We start from the raw sequence: 20,805 nt of genomic DNA on the forward strand, positions 1-20,805 counted from the left end.
TATTACTCAAAAACAAAGGATTTTTCCATTACACTGTTTAAGTGACTTCACTCTGTTTTGGTCCTGGTGTTTACGTTCCCAGGGCAAATCCCTAGCTATAAAGAAACTGTGAGTCAAAGATTGAAAGAGAAGGATAAACACAAAGAAGTAAATCAACATGTTTTTAGGGGGTATCATTTTTCTCTTCCAGGAAACCGATGTTTTTCAAGGAATTGCTCTGCAATTCTTCTTCTTTCTTCAGCCTGTCTGTAGCTCTGCTAACCAGACAAGCTTCACACAGGTACTGACTCTGGCTTTGTTTTCTTTACTGGAGCAGCCTTGTGGCTCCCAACACAGCAGCTCAGAAGAGATGCAAGAACCTGGAAGGAGGGGTTCTCTGTGGTCGCCCCACTCAGCCTGATCATCCCACACTCCACCTGAGGAAGCAACGTGTCCTGCTCTGATTTACTGGACTGATGAATCCTGTCAGTACAAAGGATGGTTTTCCTCTTGAAAGCTCTTCTCCTTCTGAGCTTGTATGATGACATTGTCCATGCTGGTTGGACAATCCATTGGCCTTGATTTCCAACAATGTTAGGAATCTTATGCTGGGTTTTTTGATGTTGTTAGTGATGATGTGGGCCTGCATGGTGTTGCCTCAGCCCAGGACTCCCACAGCATGAGCGAGGGCACCTGGTTGGCCTCCAGCAGGGAGCTCATCAGCCTCTTTGGCCCCATGGCCCAGCATCTTTATATCCATGGCCTGGCCTGGCCCTACACCTTGTATTCCTGCAGTGGGGTTGGGGGAGATAGGGAGATCAGCAGGTTAACCAATGGTTTCCCCTCCAACACCAGCTGCACCTCTTTGGCAGCCTGCACTGCACCTGCAACCTGCACCATCTCATCACCAATAACATCCAAAGAACAAAAGACCTAAGAATTCAAAGACGTGAAAGAACCTGCAAAATGAAAATGTTAAGATGGGGATAAAGACATTGAAGATGCAATGAAATGGAAAGATGGCCGGGCTCATGGATGGAAAGAATGAGTAGTGCTCAAATGCCCCCTCCATACAAACAGACACATGCAATGCAGTTCCTACCAAAATTTCAATGGCATTTTTCACAGAAACTGAACCAATAAGTCTGACATTTGTATGCAACCACAAAGGACCCTGAACCACCAAAGGGGATCCCTGAGAAACTAGGGCAGTTGCAAGAGGAAACTCACTCCCTGACTTCAAACTGTTGAACAAAGCTACAATCACCAAACAGTGTAGTCATGGCACAAAAAGAGACACCTGGGCCCAAGGAATAGCAGAGAGAACCCAGGAGTAATACTGCACATCCAGGCTCAGTGCATTGATTACAAAGCTGCCAGGGACACTCACCAGAGAAAGGACACATTGGCCTGACACACAGGAAGTTCCCAGGCTATGGGCTTAATCATTTGCCTGAAACACAGACTACTGCAAGCCCCAGTGGGACACTAGACACAGTGTTCACCACACAAAACATGTACCAAACCCCACAGCTGGCCATTTCAAGCCCTTCCTTGGCTGGGTCCTCTGAATATAGACCCCACCCCAGGCAGTCAGCAGTCAGCAATCATCCAGGCACAGGTAGTTACTCCCCACTTTTCCCTCAACTTGTCCCCCCACAGCAGCACCTCTCAGCCAGTCTTAGGGCAATGGAGCTCCTCTACATGAGGATGCAGCCCTGTGTTGTTCCAAAGCCAGATCCCCAGTGGGTCCTGAGAACAAGCTCCTGTCAGCTGTGCAGAGAGCCAGGTATCTGGGCAAAGCAGGCAGATAATGCACTGGCAAGAGGGGCGGGTTTGTCATCCTGTGCTGGCAAACTAGGTGCACCCCACCACAGGTCAGTGGAGGCCGAGTTCCTGACTGGCAGTCCTGTTGAATCCACTTGGCTTTGGAAATTCGCAGGATGGAGGCCAATATCCCAGGACTTATCAAAAAATAGAGAACAATTAACTAAACTAGAGAACCAGATGCAATGAAATGAATATACACACACTTTAAATCCTACACCAATACCCACACAAAACTATCCAAAAACACATTTAAAAAAGAAAACTATGAGAAAAGTTTTAGAAAAAAGCCCAGAAGAAAAGCTACTTGACCATGGGCTTGGACTTTTAAGAGACAACATGAAGAGATAATACATAAAATGAGAAAAGTTAATAACATGTATGCTATAAAATTAAAACATTTCTACTTGGCGAAATACTTCCTCTGCACCACACATAAATGTGATTACAAACCCACCTTTCCACATTAAATCTTTGCTGAGTCCTTTGAAGACAGACACCTGCAGCAGTCAACTGCACACAGGAAGCTTCTCCCCACTTATCCTCATTTTTCCTCATGTTTCCTCCCTTCTCCTGACCTTTCCCTCCTGTCATCAACTGGATCATAAGGAACCCCAGCTCCCAGAATAAAAGGTCCCAGAATAGGGGTCAAATAGGAGCTTTAGCTGGAGCATACGCCACAGCCACAAAAAAAGCTAGATTCGAGCCACAGCCACTAGATATTACAGCACAGCTCATGGCAATGCCAGATCCTTGAACCAAAGAGTGATGCCAGGGATGAAACCAGCATCCTCATTTATACTAGTTCTTTTCATTGCTGCTGAGCCACAATGGCAACAATTTTTTTCCATTGTTTGCCATCGTAGGGAATATGAAGTTCCTGGGCCAGGGATCAGATTGGAGCCACAGTTTTGAACTTTACCACAGCTGCGGCAATGCCAGATCTTTAACCCACTGTGCCAGGCCAGGGAATCAAACCTGCAGCCCACTGTTCCTAAGACACCCCAGATCCCATCGTATCATAGCAGGAATTCCAGATCTTACTATTTTCATTGTTTTTGAATTCCTAGGTATTTTGTTCTTTGGACATTATTGTCCATGAGATGGTTTTCCTAATATCTTGCTCTGATGGTTTATTATTAGTTTATAGGAACACAACTGATTTTTGTCTATTAACTATGTATCCTGCCATCTCCATGAATTGATTTATTCCTAAGAGTTTTGTGGCTGTTTGTTGTGCTGGAATTGGAAATTTCACTGTTTCTACCACATCCAAGCATCCATGATACCCAAGGCATCATGGTTCCTCATACAGTCTCCCCACAGTGCCCCTTAAAAACTCATGTAGTCCTACTAGGGCAAGTTGCATCATCACTTTGGGTGAGCAGGATCTGGGGAGGACTTGGCCTCTTTAACCAAGTTTGATGTCCCTTCATCCTTTCTATCCTTTTATTGGCAGGGTTGTTTTCAAAGGTCATTTATTTTCCAGTCATACCAAACGTCTAGAAAATATTCAGCAGCTGGACTCAAATACTCACATCTGACACTTCACACCAAATACTCCAGTGTGTTTTCCCCACAACATGGACATTCTGTCAGGAGTTTGTGTTCCTAACACTACTACTTGTTTTAAGGGCTTGTCAGGAACTGCTTGACAGGGCTGTGGTTTTACCTTACTTACAAGCTAACAACTTAGCCTACCAGAGTCTCATGGATGCTGGCAATGGACATGAGACTCTTGGGTCAGAGATGAAGGACTTAGTTACTCACAGCATTTGCAGTGGCCAGAGCATCAGCATTGGCACCAGTTCATGAAGTCCCACTTGCTGCAAGGTGACGCCCAGTGGGCCAGGTAACTCTGCTCTAGGCAGGGGTTTGCATTACAGGAGAAAATCCTAGAGCGTAAGTGACCCAAATCTTCTATGGCGGTGATAAGACTACTGACCTTTGTCCTGGAGAGAGGGAAAGAGATGGTATTTGTATTATATCAAAGACAGAGCAACTCAGCCCTCTGCTCTAGTGGCTGCCACTCTTTCTATCTTCCAAGGCTGCTAGCTATACACATATCCCTGACAAGACACCTTGAATTTGTCTGGATTTACAAAGATAATTTTGAATGAAACTCTATCATCATTCGGTTTCTCTTTCCCTTGTTGAAAGTGTGCAGATATGCTCCTTTCTCTAAGGTTGACTCATTGTATTCATACAAAAGGGATTCTTTTGGTTTTATTCATTAAGTTGAACTTCTCTTATTAAATCATAGGATAAAATTCTTATGGGTTGGATCTGAAAATAGTTTTTCCAGAAAAAGTGTCAAGATTGGCATGGAACCAGAAGAGGACCCTGGATAGCCACAGCAGTCTTTAGAAAAAAAAGAATAAAGCTGGAGATATCATGCTCCCTGACTTCAGACTAACACAAAGTTGCAGTAATGAAAACAATATAGTATCATATAAAAACGGACACACAGACAAATGGAACAGTATAGATATCCCAGAAACAAACTCATGGAACTACAATTTTTTTTTCCTATGACAAAGGATGCAAAATAGACAATGGGGAAAAGACCAACTCCTCTAACAAGTGATACTGGGAAAATTGGACAGCTAATAAAAAGCAGAATAAAATTTGAACATTTCCTCATGTTAAATATGAAAATCAATTCAAAATAGTTTAAAGACCTAAAGGTAAGACCAGAAACTATAAAACTCTTGAGAAGAATTCATAGGCAGTGCACATTTCGATATGTGTACGCATTTTTTTTTGGATATGACTCCTCAGGCCAGGAAAATAAAAGTAAAAACAAAAATGCAAGAGATTCTGCTGTGTAGCACTGGGAACTATGTCTAGTCACTTATGATGGAGCATGATAACATGACAAAAAAGTACATATACATGTATGTGTAACTGCGTCACCATGCTGTACAGTAGAAAAAAAATATTGGGGAAATAACAATTTTAAAAAATGGACATAATTAAACTGAAAAGATTTTGCATAGTGAGTGGAATCATCAGCAACATGAAAAGACAACCAACTGAATGGGGAGAAGTTATCTGCAAATGATATGTCTGATGAGAGTAAAATTCAAAATTTGCAAAGAGCTCATATAACTCAATATCAAAAAACAAATAATACTCCCTTAATAAATTGGATAAGACCTCTAGTAGACATTTATTCCAAAGAAGACATAGAGATGGCCAACAGGCCTGTGAAAATATGTTCAACATTCCTAATCATTAGGGAAATGCAAATAATGAGGTATCACCTCCCACCTCTCAGAATGGTGATGAGGAAGAAGACAACAAATAAAAAATGTGGGGGAAGATGTGAAGAGAACCCTAGTCAAGGTGGAAAAGGAAATTGGTGCAGACACTACGAAAAATCACACAGATTTTCCTCAAACAATTAAAAATAGAAGTTCCCTTGTGACTCAGTGGGGTAAGGATCTAGCATTTTGTCACTGCTGCAGCTTGGGTGGCTGCTGTGGCCTGGGTGCAGTCCCTGGACCCAGAAGCTTCCACATTCCGTAAGCATGACCAAAAAGAGGAAATATAAATAGAACTACCATATTATTGGTCATTTCTATTCCTGTGTATATATCTGAAAAAATGAAAACACTAATTTGAATAGATACACCCACCGTAACATTCATAGCAGCATTATTTATGATAGCAAAGATATAGAAGTAACCTAAATGTCCGTCAATGGATGAATGGATAAAGGGGATGTGAGATTTATACGTGCACGCACACACACACACACATACGTATGATGGACATTAAATATTCTATTAACTGGACATTTTTTAACTACTGCTGACAAATCTGTCTAATTTGGCCTTCACTCATGACTTTTCCCAGCCATAGAAAGCCCTGCACCTGCCTCAGCCCAATTTCATTCAAGTACAATAGTTGTCCTCTTACCAACAGGTATCTTCCTACTAATCCATCTCCAACCCTGATAGAAAGTAGTATAACTACTCAAACACGACCGCTGTAACTAGGCACTATCACCACACCACTGATGGCAATCTGCGCTCTAACTCAAAATGATATGAAAACAAATGTTGCTTTCTGTACTTCAAGTCAATTCAACCTTATAATAGTAACTGTTGGTATCAATCAACCACACGCAGCATTTATTCACATCCTGAGGTCCGGGGAGACCCCTGTGGATTCTCACCCAGCACAGAGCCTTCCTTCCCTGCACCACCCCATGGTTTCCTCTCCACTTTCCAGGTGACACCTTAACAGGGCTTATTTTACAGCAGGATCTGGTCTGTAAGGGAAGGGGCTCGGGGTTGGGGGAAGAGAAGGCTGTGGGGTTTGTCACTAACTCTGGCTGTTTTGCAGGGGGAAAGCCTGCACAAATTCAGACACAGAAACTCGTGTGTATTGGTGGAAGGAGGACATACTGATTCTATCCTATAGGTTCACAGAAACCAATTCTTATCAAATGAGCAAGTGACTATAGAAAATTCCTGGCAGAGTTCCCGTCATGGCTCAGTGGTTAATGAAGCCGACTAGGAACCATGAGGTTGCAGGTTCGATTCCTGGCCTTGCTCAGTGGGTTAAGGATCCAGCATTGCCATGAGCTGTGGTGTACGTCGCAGACACGGCTTGGATCCCGACTTGCTGTGGCTCTGGTGTAGGCCAGCAGCTACAGCTCCCATCAGACCCCTAGCCTGAGAACCTCCATATACCACAGGTGCGGCCCTAGAAAAGACAAAAAGACATCAAAAAAAAAAATTCCTGGCAATTCCAGTTACTTGCCATTATAAAACAGATGAGCAAGAAAATGGCCAAGATCGATGCTCATAATGTTAGTAGGAAACCCTCACCCAGGGGTTTTGTATGTCTCACCAGGCTCGTCCCTGGGTCCCCAGCTCATCCGACTGGCCAGACACGAGGATTCCCTGTACCATATGTCCTCCTTCCACCATCACACACATTTCCATGTCTGAATCCATGCAAGCTTTCCCCCCACAAAACAGCCAGTGTCGGTGATAAGCCCCAACAGCCTGCACTTCCTCCCCCCAAGCCCCTTCCCTTAAAGACCAGATCCTGCCGTAAAATAAGCCCTGTTAAGGTGTCACCTGGAAAGTGGAGAGGAAATCATGGGATGGCACAGGGAAGGAAGGCTCTGCACTGGGTGAGTGTCTACAAGGACCTCTGCAGACCTTGGGAGCAGGCAGGGGCAGCCTCTTCTGCACATGGGGCCATAACAGGCACGTGGCCCAAAGCCACAGAGGCAGGTCCTCCTTCTGTCCAGAGAAAAACACATCCCCTGGCCTCAGGGAAGAATGTGGGCAGGTTCCACCTGAGCCTCACACACAGAAGGAAGGAGACCTTCAGTCACCACCTGCCAGCCTCTGAAGACAGAGTAGGACACTAAGAACCAGGTATTTGGAGAAGAACAGGCGCCCTCTCCTGGCCAGGATGTTAAATCTCTCAATATGTCAATATCCCCGTCTCTCTGCTGATGGCACAGATGATGATGTTCTGTTCCATCCATGCCTGTTCTCTAGGCCTCACATGTGCCTCATTCCTTGGAGCCATGACCTAGAGAAAAAGAGAGTCATCAGACTTTTAGGCCACCTGAAAAAAATCCCCTCTATTCCTTCACCTTGCAAAGTGCAGCCTGTTTCCACCATCAGATTCTCTACTGGAGACAGAGGACTACAGCTCTGCTTGGGAAAAAAATCCTCCGTGATCAACTACACTGTAGTCTTGATCATAATCACAAATTAACTGAGGCAGAGTTCATCCTGGGCCCAAAGCAAGGGAGCCCTCTCTGATCCTGCTCTGGTAGGGGGAACCTCCACCCGTCCAAGCAGAACACACCTGTAGAAGGAGCACTTGAGGAGGAAGAGCTGATTGGCCTACAAGTAGCAGGCGCTGGAGTGTAAAGAACTCTTCGAGGCCCAGCAAAGCATCAGTTATATATTATGGACTCTAATGTCCTGGTAACAAATGCTTTTGCAAGTCAGGAGCAAACTGAAATAGGATCTAATTGATTTGTCAGTTGATAGATAATGGGAAATAACTTACGATAGGTCACACTGTCAGCTCTTAGCTTATCATTCCAAAGGAATGTACAGAGTTGGAGAATATTGCAGTAATAACATACCTTCCATTTCACTTATTATTATGTAAATGATGTTTCTCATGGCTAAAATCTTCCACTAGAAGAAAAGAAGAAACTGGATGCTGAACCTCATCTAATTAGAACTAACTCTAATCTACGGATACATGACCTTAGTAATAAATCCACATTCATTTATTTAAATGATACACTTTGGTGCAATTTCACTTATTAATATTTGTAATAATTTGAAAAATATTTATGCTGTTTTGATTGAAATTATGTACCACTACCTATAAAGATAATAAATCCAAAAGGGAAATTTTTTAACTCATAGAGGTCTAGAAGCATAAAAAGCAAGAACAAAAACAAATTAAAAATTCTATTTAGGTTTGTATATTTTTGTGACCAACAAATATGAAGCATAGTTGAAAACAGACTCTTGAGCTTACAAAGAAACCACTACCAGAGAGGGACCAAGATGGCAGAGTAGAAGGAAGTGGACTTACCTCCTCTCAAAAATTCATTGAAAATACATCTGCATGTGGAACAATTCCCTCAGGATGCCCACTGTACATTGGCAGAAGACCTCAGACTTCTGAAAGGGTAAGAAGAATCTCCATGTATCCAGATAGGTCAAAAGAAAAAGAGAGTGAGAGAAAGTGAGAGGGAGAGGGGAAGGGCAGGGGAGGGGATGGAAGAGGGTAGTCAGGATGGTACCTGTGCCCCCTACGAGGGATCTATGGAAGAAGAAAGGTTCCCGCACCCTGGAGAGCCCCCTCATTGGTTGCAAGATCAGCCAGGATAGATGGGGAGCTTTGAAGCCACGGAGGAGAGCTCGGCAACCAGTTTGCAGAATGAAGACGGACCTGCACAGATGGTCTGTGCTGCTGCTCTTCACTCCTCAGACTGAGATGTGTTTCTGTAGGTGCAAGCAGGGGCCTGGGGATGAATCTCAAGCTTTGGAGGTCAGACCTGGGGAGAATTCTGGGGTTGGCTGTGTGGAAACGGCCTTAAGGGTCTACAATGTATTAGAGCCAATATCTAGGCATAATAAGGATTCCAGAAGGAAAACAAAGAGAAAGGGATATTGAAAATGTATTTGAAGAGGAGTTCCCATCGTGGCTCAGTGGTTAATGAACCTGACTAGAATCCATGAGGATAAGGGTTTGATCCCCAGCCTCGCTCAGTGGGTTAAGGATCTGGTGTTGCCGTGAGCTGTGGTGAAGGTCACAGACATGGCTCAGATCCTGCACTGCCATGGCTCTGGCATAGGCTGGTGGCTACAGCTCCAATTCAATCCCTAGCCATATGCCACCAGTGTGGCCCTAAAAGACAAAAAGGCAAAAAAAAAAAAAAGAGAGAGAGAGAGAGAAAATGTATTTGAAGAAATTATGGCTGAAAATTTCCCAAACCTAAATAAAACAGATATCCCAGTACAGGAAGCACTGAGTTTGCCAAACAAGATGAACCCAAATAGACTTACGCTCAGACATATTATAATTAAAATGGCAAAAGACAGGATTCTAAAGGCAGCAAGAGAAAAACAAAGAGTAAGTTATAAGGGACCCCCATAAGTCTATCAGCTGGTTTCTCTACAGAAATGTTGCAGGCAAGAAGGGAGTGGTAAAATAAAGTCCTAAAAGGGAATATAATCTGTAACCTAGAGTACTCCACCTAGCAAGATTATTATTTAGAACACAGGGAGTGATAAAGAATTTCTCAGACAAACGAAAAGAATACAGCAATACTAAATCTATCCTAAAAGAAATACTGAAAGGTCTTCCCTAGACAGAAAGAAGCAAGAAGCTATAGGAAAGAGAAAAATCACAATCAGATATTAAATGAGTTAAATAAGTCAGTATACGGATTAAACAGGAAAAAATTTGTGTGTGCGAAAGTGATGATAACCACACTAAACAGCAAAAGGATAAATGTGGAGATGTAAAAAAGGGCTTCAAAATCATAAAATGTGGGAAAGAAAATGCAGGTTTTTAAAAAAACCTTTTAAAAAGGTTTGAGCCTATATGACTCAGTCTAAAACAAGTAAATGTAGGAAAGGGATAACATATTTGAAAAACAAGGCAACCATAAGTCAAAAACATAAGGCAGATTTATAAAAACCAAAATAAAGAGAATACAAGCATAAAATAAAATCATCAAACCACAAAAGGAATAAAGAAGGAACAAAGAAGAAACACAGAATCAACTAGAAATGAAGGTTTAAAATGGCAATACTTATCAGTAATTACCTTAAGTGTCAATGGACTAAACGTTCCAATTAAAAGACACAGAGTGGGGAAAAAAATGAGTTCTGGAGTTCCCTTGTGGTGCAGCGGGTTAAGGATTTAGCATTGCCACTGTAGTGGCTTGGGTCACTGCTGGTGGTACAAGTTCAATCTCTTGATCCAGGAATTTTCACATGCCGTGGACAGAGCCAAAACACAAAAACAAAAGACAGAGTGACAGACTGGATAAAAAACAGGAACCTACAATATACTTCCTACAAGAGACCCACTTTAGGGCAGAGGACACACACAGATTGAAAGTGAGGGAATGGGCGTTCCTCATGTCTCAGTGGTAATGAAACCAGCTAGTATCCATGGGGATGTGGGTTTGATCCCAGGCTTTGCTCAGGAGGTTAAGGATCCAGTGATGCCGTGAGCTGGGGTGTAGATCACAGACATGGCTTGGATATGGCGCTGCTGTGGCATAGGCTGGGAGCTTCAGCTCCAATTCGACCCCTGGCCTGGGAACTTCCATAAGCTGCAAGTGCAGCCCTAAAAATAGTAAGAAAGAAAAAAAAAGTTTAAAGTGAAGGAATAGAAGAAGATATTTCATGCAAATTGAAATGACAAAAAAAGCGGGGATCAAAATACTGCTATCAGTCAAAACAGACTTTAAAACAAAACCCATAAAGTAAGATAAAAAAGGATACTACCTAATGATAAAAGAAAGATCAATACAAGGATATTACTCTCATCAACATATACATACCTAATATAGGAGCACTCAAATACAAAATACTAACAGCTATAAAAGGAGAAATTGAACTACAATAATAGTAGGAGGCTAACACCCCACTCACATCAAGGACAGATCTTCTAAACAACATCAGCAAGGCAACAGATACCTTAAATGATAAAATGAAACAGTTAAGACTTAATTAATAGATTCAGGACATTACATCAAAAACTCCAGAATACACATTCTTTTCCAGGGCACAATGAACATTCTCTAGGATTAATCATGTGCTGAGAACTATAGAACATTAAAAAGGGAAACTGAAGACAATTCAAAGAAGTGGAAAGATGTTCCATGTTCTTGGATTAGGAGAACCAATATTGTTAAAATGACCATACCACCTAAAGCTATTTACAGATTTAATGTGATCCCTATCAAATTACTCATTTTTCACTGAACTAGAACAATCCTAAAATTTATATGGAACCAAAAAAGATCCAGAATTGCCAAGTCAATCCTGAGGGAAAAAAATCAAGCAGGAGACATAACTCTCCCAGACTTAAGACAATGTTGCAAAGCTATAATAATCAAAAAAAGCGTGGCAATGGCAAAAAAAAAAAAGACATATGGAAAAAAAAAAAACAGACATAAGCACACAGAGGTATACAGAATGACTGGCCAATGGGGACCTGTTGTATAGCACAGAGAACTCTATCCAGTATTATACAATAATCTAAGTGGGAAAAGAAACAGAGAGAATGGATATGTATATGTATGACTGGGTCACTTTGTTGTACATCAGAAATTATCACAACCCTGTAAATAAACTCTACTTCATTAAAAACCTAAAAAAAAACCCAGACATATGGATCAGTGGAACAGAATAGAGAGCCCAGAAATAAACCCACACACCTATGGCCTTCGAAAAAGGAGGCAAGAATATACAATGGAAGAATTCCCTTCGTGGCACAGCAGAAACGAATCTGACTGGGAACCATGAGGTTGTGGGTTTGATCCCTGGCTTTGCTCAGTGGGTTAAGGATCCAGGGTTTCCATGAGCTGTGGTAGGTCACATACTCAGCTTGGATCTGGCATTGCTATGGCTGTGAAATAGGCTGGCAGTTGTAGTTCCAATTAGACCCCCAGCCTGGGAACCTCCATATGCCATGGGTACAGCCATAGAAATAAAAAAAAAAAAGAATTTACAATGGAGAAAAGACAATCTCTTCAGCAAGTGGTTTTGGGAAGGCTGGATAGCCAAATGGAAATCAATGAGGTTGGAACATATCCTCATACCATACACAGAAACTCAAAATGGTTTAAAGTCTTCGATGTTTTAAGACATGATGCCATGAAACTTCTAAAAGAGAACACAGGCAAAACATTCTCTGACATAAATTGTACCAAAGTTTTCTTAGGTCAGTATCCCAAGGCAACAGAAATAAAATAAAAAAGCAAAAAATGGTACCTAATCAAACTTACAAGGTTTTGCACAGCAAAGGAAAGCATAAACAAAATGAAAAGACAATCTATGGAATGGGAGGAAATATTTGCAAACCATGAGACCAAAAAAGGCTTAATGTCTACAATATACAAACAGCTCACAGCTCAACAACAACAAAAAACAAACAACCCAATCTGAAATTGTCAGAAAAACTAAACAAACACTTCTAGATGGCCAAAAGGCATACGAAAAGCTGTCCAACACCACAAAGTATTAGAGAAATGAGAATCAAAACAGCAATGAAGTATGACTTCACACTGGCCATCTTCATAAAGTTCACAATAAGAAATGCTGAAAAGGGTGAGGAAAAAAAAGGGAACCCTCCTACACTGTTGGTGGGAATGTAAGTTGATGTAGCCACCATGGAAAACAGGATGGAGGTTCCTCAAAAAGCAAAAAATAGAGTTGCCATATGATCCAGCAATCCCACTCCTAGGCATATATTGGGATAAAACTACAATCCCAAAATATATGCACTCCTATGTTCATAGAAGCACTATTCTCAATAGCCAAGACATGGAAACAACCTAAACATCCATCTACAGATGAATGGACTAAGGAGATATGGTACATAGATACAATGGAATACTACTTAGCCATAAAGAGAACAAAATAATGCCATTTGCAGCAACATAGATGGACCTAAGATTTATGAAAATCTCTAAATGAAGTATGTCAGAAAGAGGAAGACAAATATCATATGATATCACTTATATGTGGAATCTAAAATATGGCAAAAAATGAATTTTTATGAAACAGACTCACATACATAGATAAAAAGGTCATCAAGGTAGAGGTGGGGGGTGGGGAGGTTTGGAATGGGAATGACGGGTTAGTAGATGCAAATCATTTACTAGAGAATGGATAAACAAGACCTATTGCATAGCACAGGGAACTATATTCAATACTTTGTCATAAACTCTAGTGGAAAAGAATATCAAAAAAGAATGTGTATATATATATGTATGTATATATATATATATATATATATATATACACACACGTACACATACATATACATAAAATTGAATCACTTTTCTATACAGCAGAAATCAAGACAATAGTGTAAGTCAACTATACTTCAACTAAAAATAGCATTGCTAAAGGATTGCTAAAGGATAAAATTCTGGCACCAACAAATGAAGTAAGAGTCAAGAAGAAAATAAATAATATCAAATACCTTATGAAAGAGAGCTAGTGTATATATCCTTAAAATGGATGCTGATGGCTATTAAATCTCTGTAAGTACTTGGATTCTACTGAATAGATTAAAAGACTGGCAGGAGTTTTATTTCTAATATATTTAGAAATACATCACAAATGACATGTTGTGTAGCCATTTAAATGTGATTAAAAATATTGATAAACTTCACCAAGTGCAAAGAAGTAGGAAGATTTTACCAAATTCTATTCTGTGAATAAAAAAGTTTGAGGTTCACATTTTAAATGATCAATGGAGCCCAAGAATTGCTCGCATAGGAGGGACAAGGATACAGCCTTGAGAGTAGAGTGGGGTACCACTGCCCTGGGAAACCTTAGCCTGAGATGCTTGGGAGGAGGCTGGGTGCTGAGATTCAAGCTCTGCAGGTCAGTTCTGTAAAGAGAACTAGGGTTGGCTGGGTGTAGACAGCCTGAGGGGTTAGGAAGCAGAGTGGCACAGCCAAAGGAGCAAGGAGGGACCTGGGGCTGCAGAAGAAGCAAGTCACTGCTGCTGGGAAGGGTGAGAGAAGACCAGCAGGACCACCATAGGAATGTCTTCATCTGTGCATGCATGGGCTCTCAGGAGGCAGGGTGCCTCATACAAAGGATACAGGTGGTGGGGCCCTCTTGCATGAGCCCATGGAGGCAGGGCACCTCTTACGTGGGCTATGGGTGGCGAGGGCATACTGCCACAGCCATCTCAAACAGACCTCTGCAGTCTAAAAGACCCCAGGTTCAAAAAGGTGACAGCGAAAATTCTGAAGAAATTAAGAAATGATATGAAGGAATTAAGAGAGACTATGAACACAAACGCAGTTTCTGGAATTTTATACATAGGGACATTAAACCCAATAACTTCCTAATGGGTGGTGGGCTTCACTGTAATAAGTTATTCCTTATTGATTTTAGTTTGGCCAAAAAGTACAGAGACAACAGGACAAGGCAACACATACCATACACAGAAGATAAAAATCTCACTGGCACTGCCCAATATGCTAGCATCAATGCACATCTTGGTATTGAACAGAGTCACCGAGACGACATGGAATCATTAGGCTATTTCGATGTATTTTCACGGAACCAGTCTGCCATTGCAAGGACTAAAGGCTGCAACAAAGAAGCAAAAATATGAAAAAATTAGCAAAATGAAGATGTCCACATCTGTTGAGGTTTTATGTAAGGGGTTTCCTGCAGAATTTGCCATGTACTTTTGTGGTGGACTGCGCTTTGAGGAAGCCCCAGATTACATGTACCTGAGGCAGCTCTTCCACATTCTTGTCAGGACCCTGAATCACCAATATGACTACACATTTGATTGGGCAATGTTAAAGCAGAAAGCAGCACAGCAGACAGCCTCTTCAAGTGGGCAGGGTCAGCAGGCCCAAACCCCCACAGGTTTCTAAGCATGAATTGAGGAACAGAAGAAGCAGAGCAGATGATCGGAGCAGCATTTGTTTCTCCCCAAATCTAGAAATTTTAGTTCATATGTACACTAGCCAGTAGTTGTGGACAACCATTTACTTGGTGTAAAGAACTTCATTTCAGGATAAACTGGGTCTAGGCAGCACTGGTGATGCTGTATCCTGAGTTGTAGCTGCTGTAGTTGTGATTATCAACTGAGATAGTGAAACATGGTGTCCAGTTTTCTATTGCATTTTTTCAAGTGGAAAAGTTAACTAAGTGGTTGACACACACAAAATGGTGGACAAACTGTGCACATGCCAATTTTTTGTTAAAAACTTTTATTTTGAACTATACTACTTTGAGATCTCATTTCAGAAGAACAGCATGAACAGTCTTCAGGCACAGTTGTGATGATTGTAAATGCTCACCACTGTGCATTCTTAGAGCTTCTTCATCCCTGGGGTGTGCAAGTTGTTCACTTAAAACGTTCTTAAAATGGTTGGCTTCTTGTTTGCAAGCCAGCTGATATGGTAGCAACCAAAGATTCCAATGTTTGAGCATATGAAAGACTGCCTGCTTACCTGTGCCAGAAATAACAGCATCTAAAGTGAAGACTTAAAAAAAATTAGTGACTACTAGATTATCCATAGGACTCTGCATTAACTCTATAACGTTCTTGGTATTTAAATAAAAAAAGCAGAGAGAGGACAAGATGGCGGAGGAGTAGGGGGACACGCTCGCCCTCTCCCACAAACACAACAAAAAAAGCACATCTACAGAATAAATGACTCGCACAGAACAGCAACCAATCGCTGGCAGAGGAACCTAAACTCCCATAACGGCAAGAAGTTCGTGACATTACTGGGCAGAACGGGAGAAAAGAGGAGAGTGAGAGAAGGTGAATCCGAGTGGGACGGGCACTCCCGAAAGGGAACTGCGGAGGAGAAAGGGATCCCGCACCCTGGAAAGTCACCTACACGGAGGAAAGATCAAACGAACCGGAGGAATCTCCAGATGCAGAGAAGAGTGTAGCAGTAAGTTGGAGTATGGAAAAGCCGATCAAGAACCGAATGGACCATCTGAACTATGGGCACAGTCACCAAAAATTGAGACGCCTGGGTGGGGGCTGGGCACCAAGACCTTGCCTCCGAAGGTTAGTCCCCCATAAAGGGCCTGGGGGACACCTGGGTGGGGGCTGGGCACCAAGACCTCTGCTCCAGAGGTTAGTCCCCGGGCTGGGGGGGCGGTGCGGAGTGGAAACTGCTTCGGAGGTCTAGAAACCATTTGACGGGGCAGAGACTGCCTGGGAGACTAGAAAACAAAGCTGTCACAGAGGAAGGGAGCAATACTCTAGGGGCGGGGAAGTGGAAAGCCGCATCAGAGGGAACCTGGGAGAAGACCCTGGTCTGCGCCCGTGCTGGGGAGGGGAGAGAAGAAGGGGTGGGTCCCCATAGAATACCCCCCACGCCACAGCAAGCTTACAGGCCCGCTAGCTAGCTGAAAGCTGTGCTTCCCAGTGCATCCCCTCCCCCCACCCCCACCACCCCCTACGCTCTGCCGAACCTGGGGCTGCCTGCCATCCAGGAGGGCTGGCCTCAACACTTTCCAGAAGCCTACCACTGCAGGGGCTGTCCCTGCACAGACGTGCTTGCCCTTTGGAGGGGCTACACTTCCGCAGAGCAGCACCAAACACCACTAGCCCCTGAGAAAAGGCCTGCAGCCCAGAAAAGCTAGAAAAAGCATAGCCAGGCCGTGAATAGATCTGCCTAATTCTCGGACAGTTTTTCTGAGTTGGGCTGCCCTGGGGAGGAGCCTCTTGGATTTCCAGCGGCCCTGCTACCCACTCAAGCCCCCAGGGCGTGCCAAGCTCTAGAGCATCAGCTACATAGGACTGCCATCTCCAGGCAGGACCCCCTGCAGCCCAGAAAAGCTGCAACAAGTTTGGCCAAGCCAGAAAAAGATCTCAGATGGTCCCTCTGAGTCGGGCTGACCTGGGGAGGAGACTCTTGGGTTTCCAGTGGCCCTGCTACCCGCCCAAACCCACAGGGGGTGCCCCACTCCCGCGGAATAGCTGCTCAGCACCACCAGCCCCATGGAAGAGACCCTGCAGCCCAGAAAAGCTGCAACAAGCTTGGCCAGACTGTGAAAAGATCCGCCTACATTCGCAGGCCGTCCTTCTGAGATGGGCTGCCCTAGGGAAGAGCCTCTTAGGTTCTCAGTGACCCAGATAGCTGCTCCAGCCCCCAGGGGGTGCTGCACTCCTGAGGAACAGCTGCCCAACACCGCCAACCCCCTGCAAGAACCCCACAGCCTACAAACACCAGAGCAAGCTCTGCATGACCAAGGGAAATCTGCTACCATCGTGGTGTGGACCTCCCAGTCCTGTCTGCCCTCAGCAAGTCCTCCTTTGCTTCAAAGAAACACTGTTAGCTCCATCAACACTCCAGAAACGCCACACTGCCTCAAAAAAGATTGACCAACAACACCAGCCCTCAGGAAACATTCCACGGCAGTGACAAGGCAAACACTGCCCGATAACGGAGAGTACAACTCCCTCAGGAGAAAGAAAACAACAAGCAAGATGAAGAAGCTGAGAAACCACCCCCAGTCAAACCAACAGGAGAACTCACCCAAAACAGTCAACAATGAAACAGATCTCGGCAGTCTGACAGACCTGGAGTTCAAAAGAGAAATAGTGAAAATACTGAAGGAATTAAGAGAAGATAGGAATAGTAATGCAGATACCCTCAGAAAGGAACTAGAAAATACAAGGAGGAGCCAAGAAAAACTAGACCATTCATTTGCAGAGATGCAAACGGAACTAAGGGCAGTAAAAACCAGAATGAATAATGCAGAGGAACGAATCAGTGATATGGAAGATAGAATAATGGAAATCACTCAATCCGGTCAGCAGACAGAAAACCGAATCAAAAAACTGGAAAGCAATATAAGAGACCTATGGGATAATATAAAGCGGGCCAATCTACGCATACTAGGAATGCCAGAAGGAGTAGAAAAAGATAAGGGGATGGAAAATATATTTGAAGAAATTATCGATGGAAACTTCCCAAATCTAAAGGATACTGGGTTCAACATACAAGAAGCACAGAGGGCCCCAAACAAACTGAACCCAAATAGACCCACACAAAGACACATCATAATACAAATGGCAAAAGGTAGTGATAAAGAGAGGATCCTAAAGGCAGCAAGAGAAAAACAGAATGTTACCTACAAGGGAACCCCCATAAGAATATCAGCTGATTTCTCTACAGAAACACTACAGGCCAGGAGGGAATGGCAAGAGATATTTAAAGTGCTAAAAGGAAAAAATATGCAACCTAGAATACTCTATCCAGCAAGAATATCATTTCAAATAGAAGGGGAAATAGAAATTTTTCCCAACAAACAAAAACTTAAAGAATACAGCAACACAAGACCCAGGTGAAAGGAAATATTGAAAGGGCTTCTCTAAACCAAAAAGAAAGGAAGGAAAGGGAAGAAAAAAGAAAAGAAAAAAAGAAGAAGAAGAGGAGTTCCCATCGTGGCGCAGTGGTTAACAAATCCGACTAGGAACCATGAGGTTGCGGGTTCCGTCCCTGCCCTTACTCAGTGGGTTAATGATCCCGAGTTGCCGTGAGCTGTGGTGTAGGTTGCAGACGCGGCTCAGATCCAGTGTTGCTGTGGCTCTGGCATAGGCCAGTGGCTACAGCTCCGATTCAACCCCCAGCCTGGGAACCTCCATATGCCGCTGGAGCAGCCCAAGAAATAGCAACAACAACAACAACAAAAGACAAATGACAAAAGACCAAAAAAAAAAAAGAAGAAGAAGAAGAGGAAGAACTAGGACTGAGGAAACCGCAATCAGAGAGCAGTCACTCAAATAAGCCAGCATACAGATTTAATCATGAACATGCTTCAAACAAAATAAAATTAAAAAGAAAAAAATAAAAAAGAGTCATCAAAACCATAAAATGTGGGCAAGCGATGTTAGGAAGTAAATAACTCTTTTTGTTTGTTTGTTTGTATGTTTCTCTTCTTAATTTTAATATAGTAATGAAGTGTTTGAACTTACAGGACCATCAGGCTAAAACATACAATTATGGGAAGGGGTTAGCATACTTAAAAAACAGGGCAACCACAAGCCAAAACCAAATATTGCATTTGCAAAAAATGAAAAAAAAAATACACTCAAGCAGATAATAACAGGAGACCATCCAACAAAAATAAATAAATAAATAAATAAAAGGAAGAATGGAGAACCATAGAATCAACTGGAACACGAGGTTCAAATGGCAATAAATAATCACCTATCAATTATCACCTTCAATGTCAATGGACTGAATGCCCCAATCAAAAGACACAGAGTGGCTGAGTGGATGAAAAGGCAAAAACCTTCAATATGCTGCCTACAAGAAACTCACCTTAGGACAAAAGATACATACAGATTGAAAGTGAAAGGGTGGGGAAAAATATTTCACGCCAATAGACATGACAGAAAAGCAGGAGTCGCAACGCTCATTTCAGACAAAATAGACTTGAAAACAAATGACATAAAGAAAGACAAAGAAGGACACTACTTAATGATTCAGGGATCCATCCAAGGAGAGGATGTTACTATCGTCAACATATATGCCCCAAATACAGGAGCACCCAGATACATACAACAAATATTAACAGACAGAAAGGGAGATATTGATGAGAATACAATCATAGTAGGAGACCTTAATACCCCCATCACATCAATGGACAGATCCTCTAGAGAGAAAACCAATAAAGCAACAGAGATCCTAAAGGAAACAATACAAAAGTTAGACTTAATTGATATCTTCAGGACACTACATCCAAAAAAAGGCAGAATACACATTCTTCTCAAATGCTCATGGAACATTCTCAAGAAGCGACCACATATTGGGACACAAACCTAACCTCAATAAATTTAGGAGCATAGAAATTATCTCAAGTATCTTCTCTAACCACAATGCCATGAAATTAGAAACCAACCATGGGAAAAGGAAAGAGAAAAAACCTACTGCATGGAGACTAAACAACATGCTACTAAAAAACCAATGGGTCAATGAGGAAATCAAGAAGGAAATTAAAAACTACCTTGAAACAAATGATACTGAAGACACAACCGCTCAAAATCTATGGGATGCTGCGAAAGCAGTGCTCAGAGGGAAATTTATTGCAATACAGGCCTTTCTCAAAAAAGAAGAAAGATCCCAAATGGACAACCTAACCCTCCACCTAAATGAATTAGAAAAAGAAGAACAAAAAAGTCCTAAAGTCAGCAGAAGGAAGGAAATGATAAAGATCAAAGAAGAAATCAATAAAACAGAGACTCAAAAAACAATAGAGAAAATTAATAAAACCAAGAGCTGGCTCTTTGAAAAGGTAAACAAAATTGACAAACCCCTGGCCAGACTCACTAAAAAGAGGAGAGAAAGAACCCAAATAACCAAAATTAGAAATGAAAAAGGAGAAATCACAATGGATACAGCAGAAATACAAAAAAAAACCATAAGAGAATACTATGAACAACTATATGGCAACAAGTTTGACAATCTGGAAGAAATGGACAATTTTCTAGAATCTTAGAGCCTGCCAAAACTGAATCAAGTAGAAACAGACCAACTGAACAGACCCATCACTAGAAATGAAATTGAAGAGGTCATAAAATCACTCCCTACAAATAAAAGTCCAGGACCAGATGGCTTCACAGGTGAATTCTATCAAACATATAAAGAGGAATTGGTGCCCATCCTCCTTAAACTCTTTCAAAAGGTTGAAGAAGAAGGAATACTCCCAAAGACATGCTATGATGCCACCATCACCCTCATTC

General features: G+C 42.3%; 1 protein-coding gene across 1 annotated transcript; it reads left to right on the forward strand.

Annotated features, from left to right (window-relative positions):
* The first annotated feature begins 8,604 nt into the window (after positions 1-8,604).
* Positions 8,605-15,059, forward strand: LOC125121909 (casein kinase I-like). Its single transcript, XM_047770213.1, is given in 3 exon segments — positions 8,605-8,771; positions 14,376-14,621; positions 14,623-15,059. Coding segments are annotated over 3 exon segments (753 nt in total). The 3' UTR covers positions 14,963-15,059.
* The last annotated feature ends 5,746 nt before the right edge of the window (positions 15,060-20,805 follow it).

The sequence above is a fragment of the Phacochoerus africanus genome, chromosome 3, assembly GCF_016906955.1.
Source record: "Phacochoerus africanus isolate WHEZ1 chromosome 3, ROS_Pafr_v1, whole genome shotgun sequence".
NCBI classification, from domain to species: domain Eukaryota; kingdom Metazoa; phylum Chordata; class Mammalia; order Artiodactyla; family Suidae; genus Phacochoerus; species Phacochoerus africanus.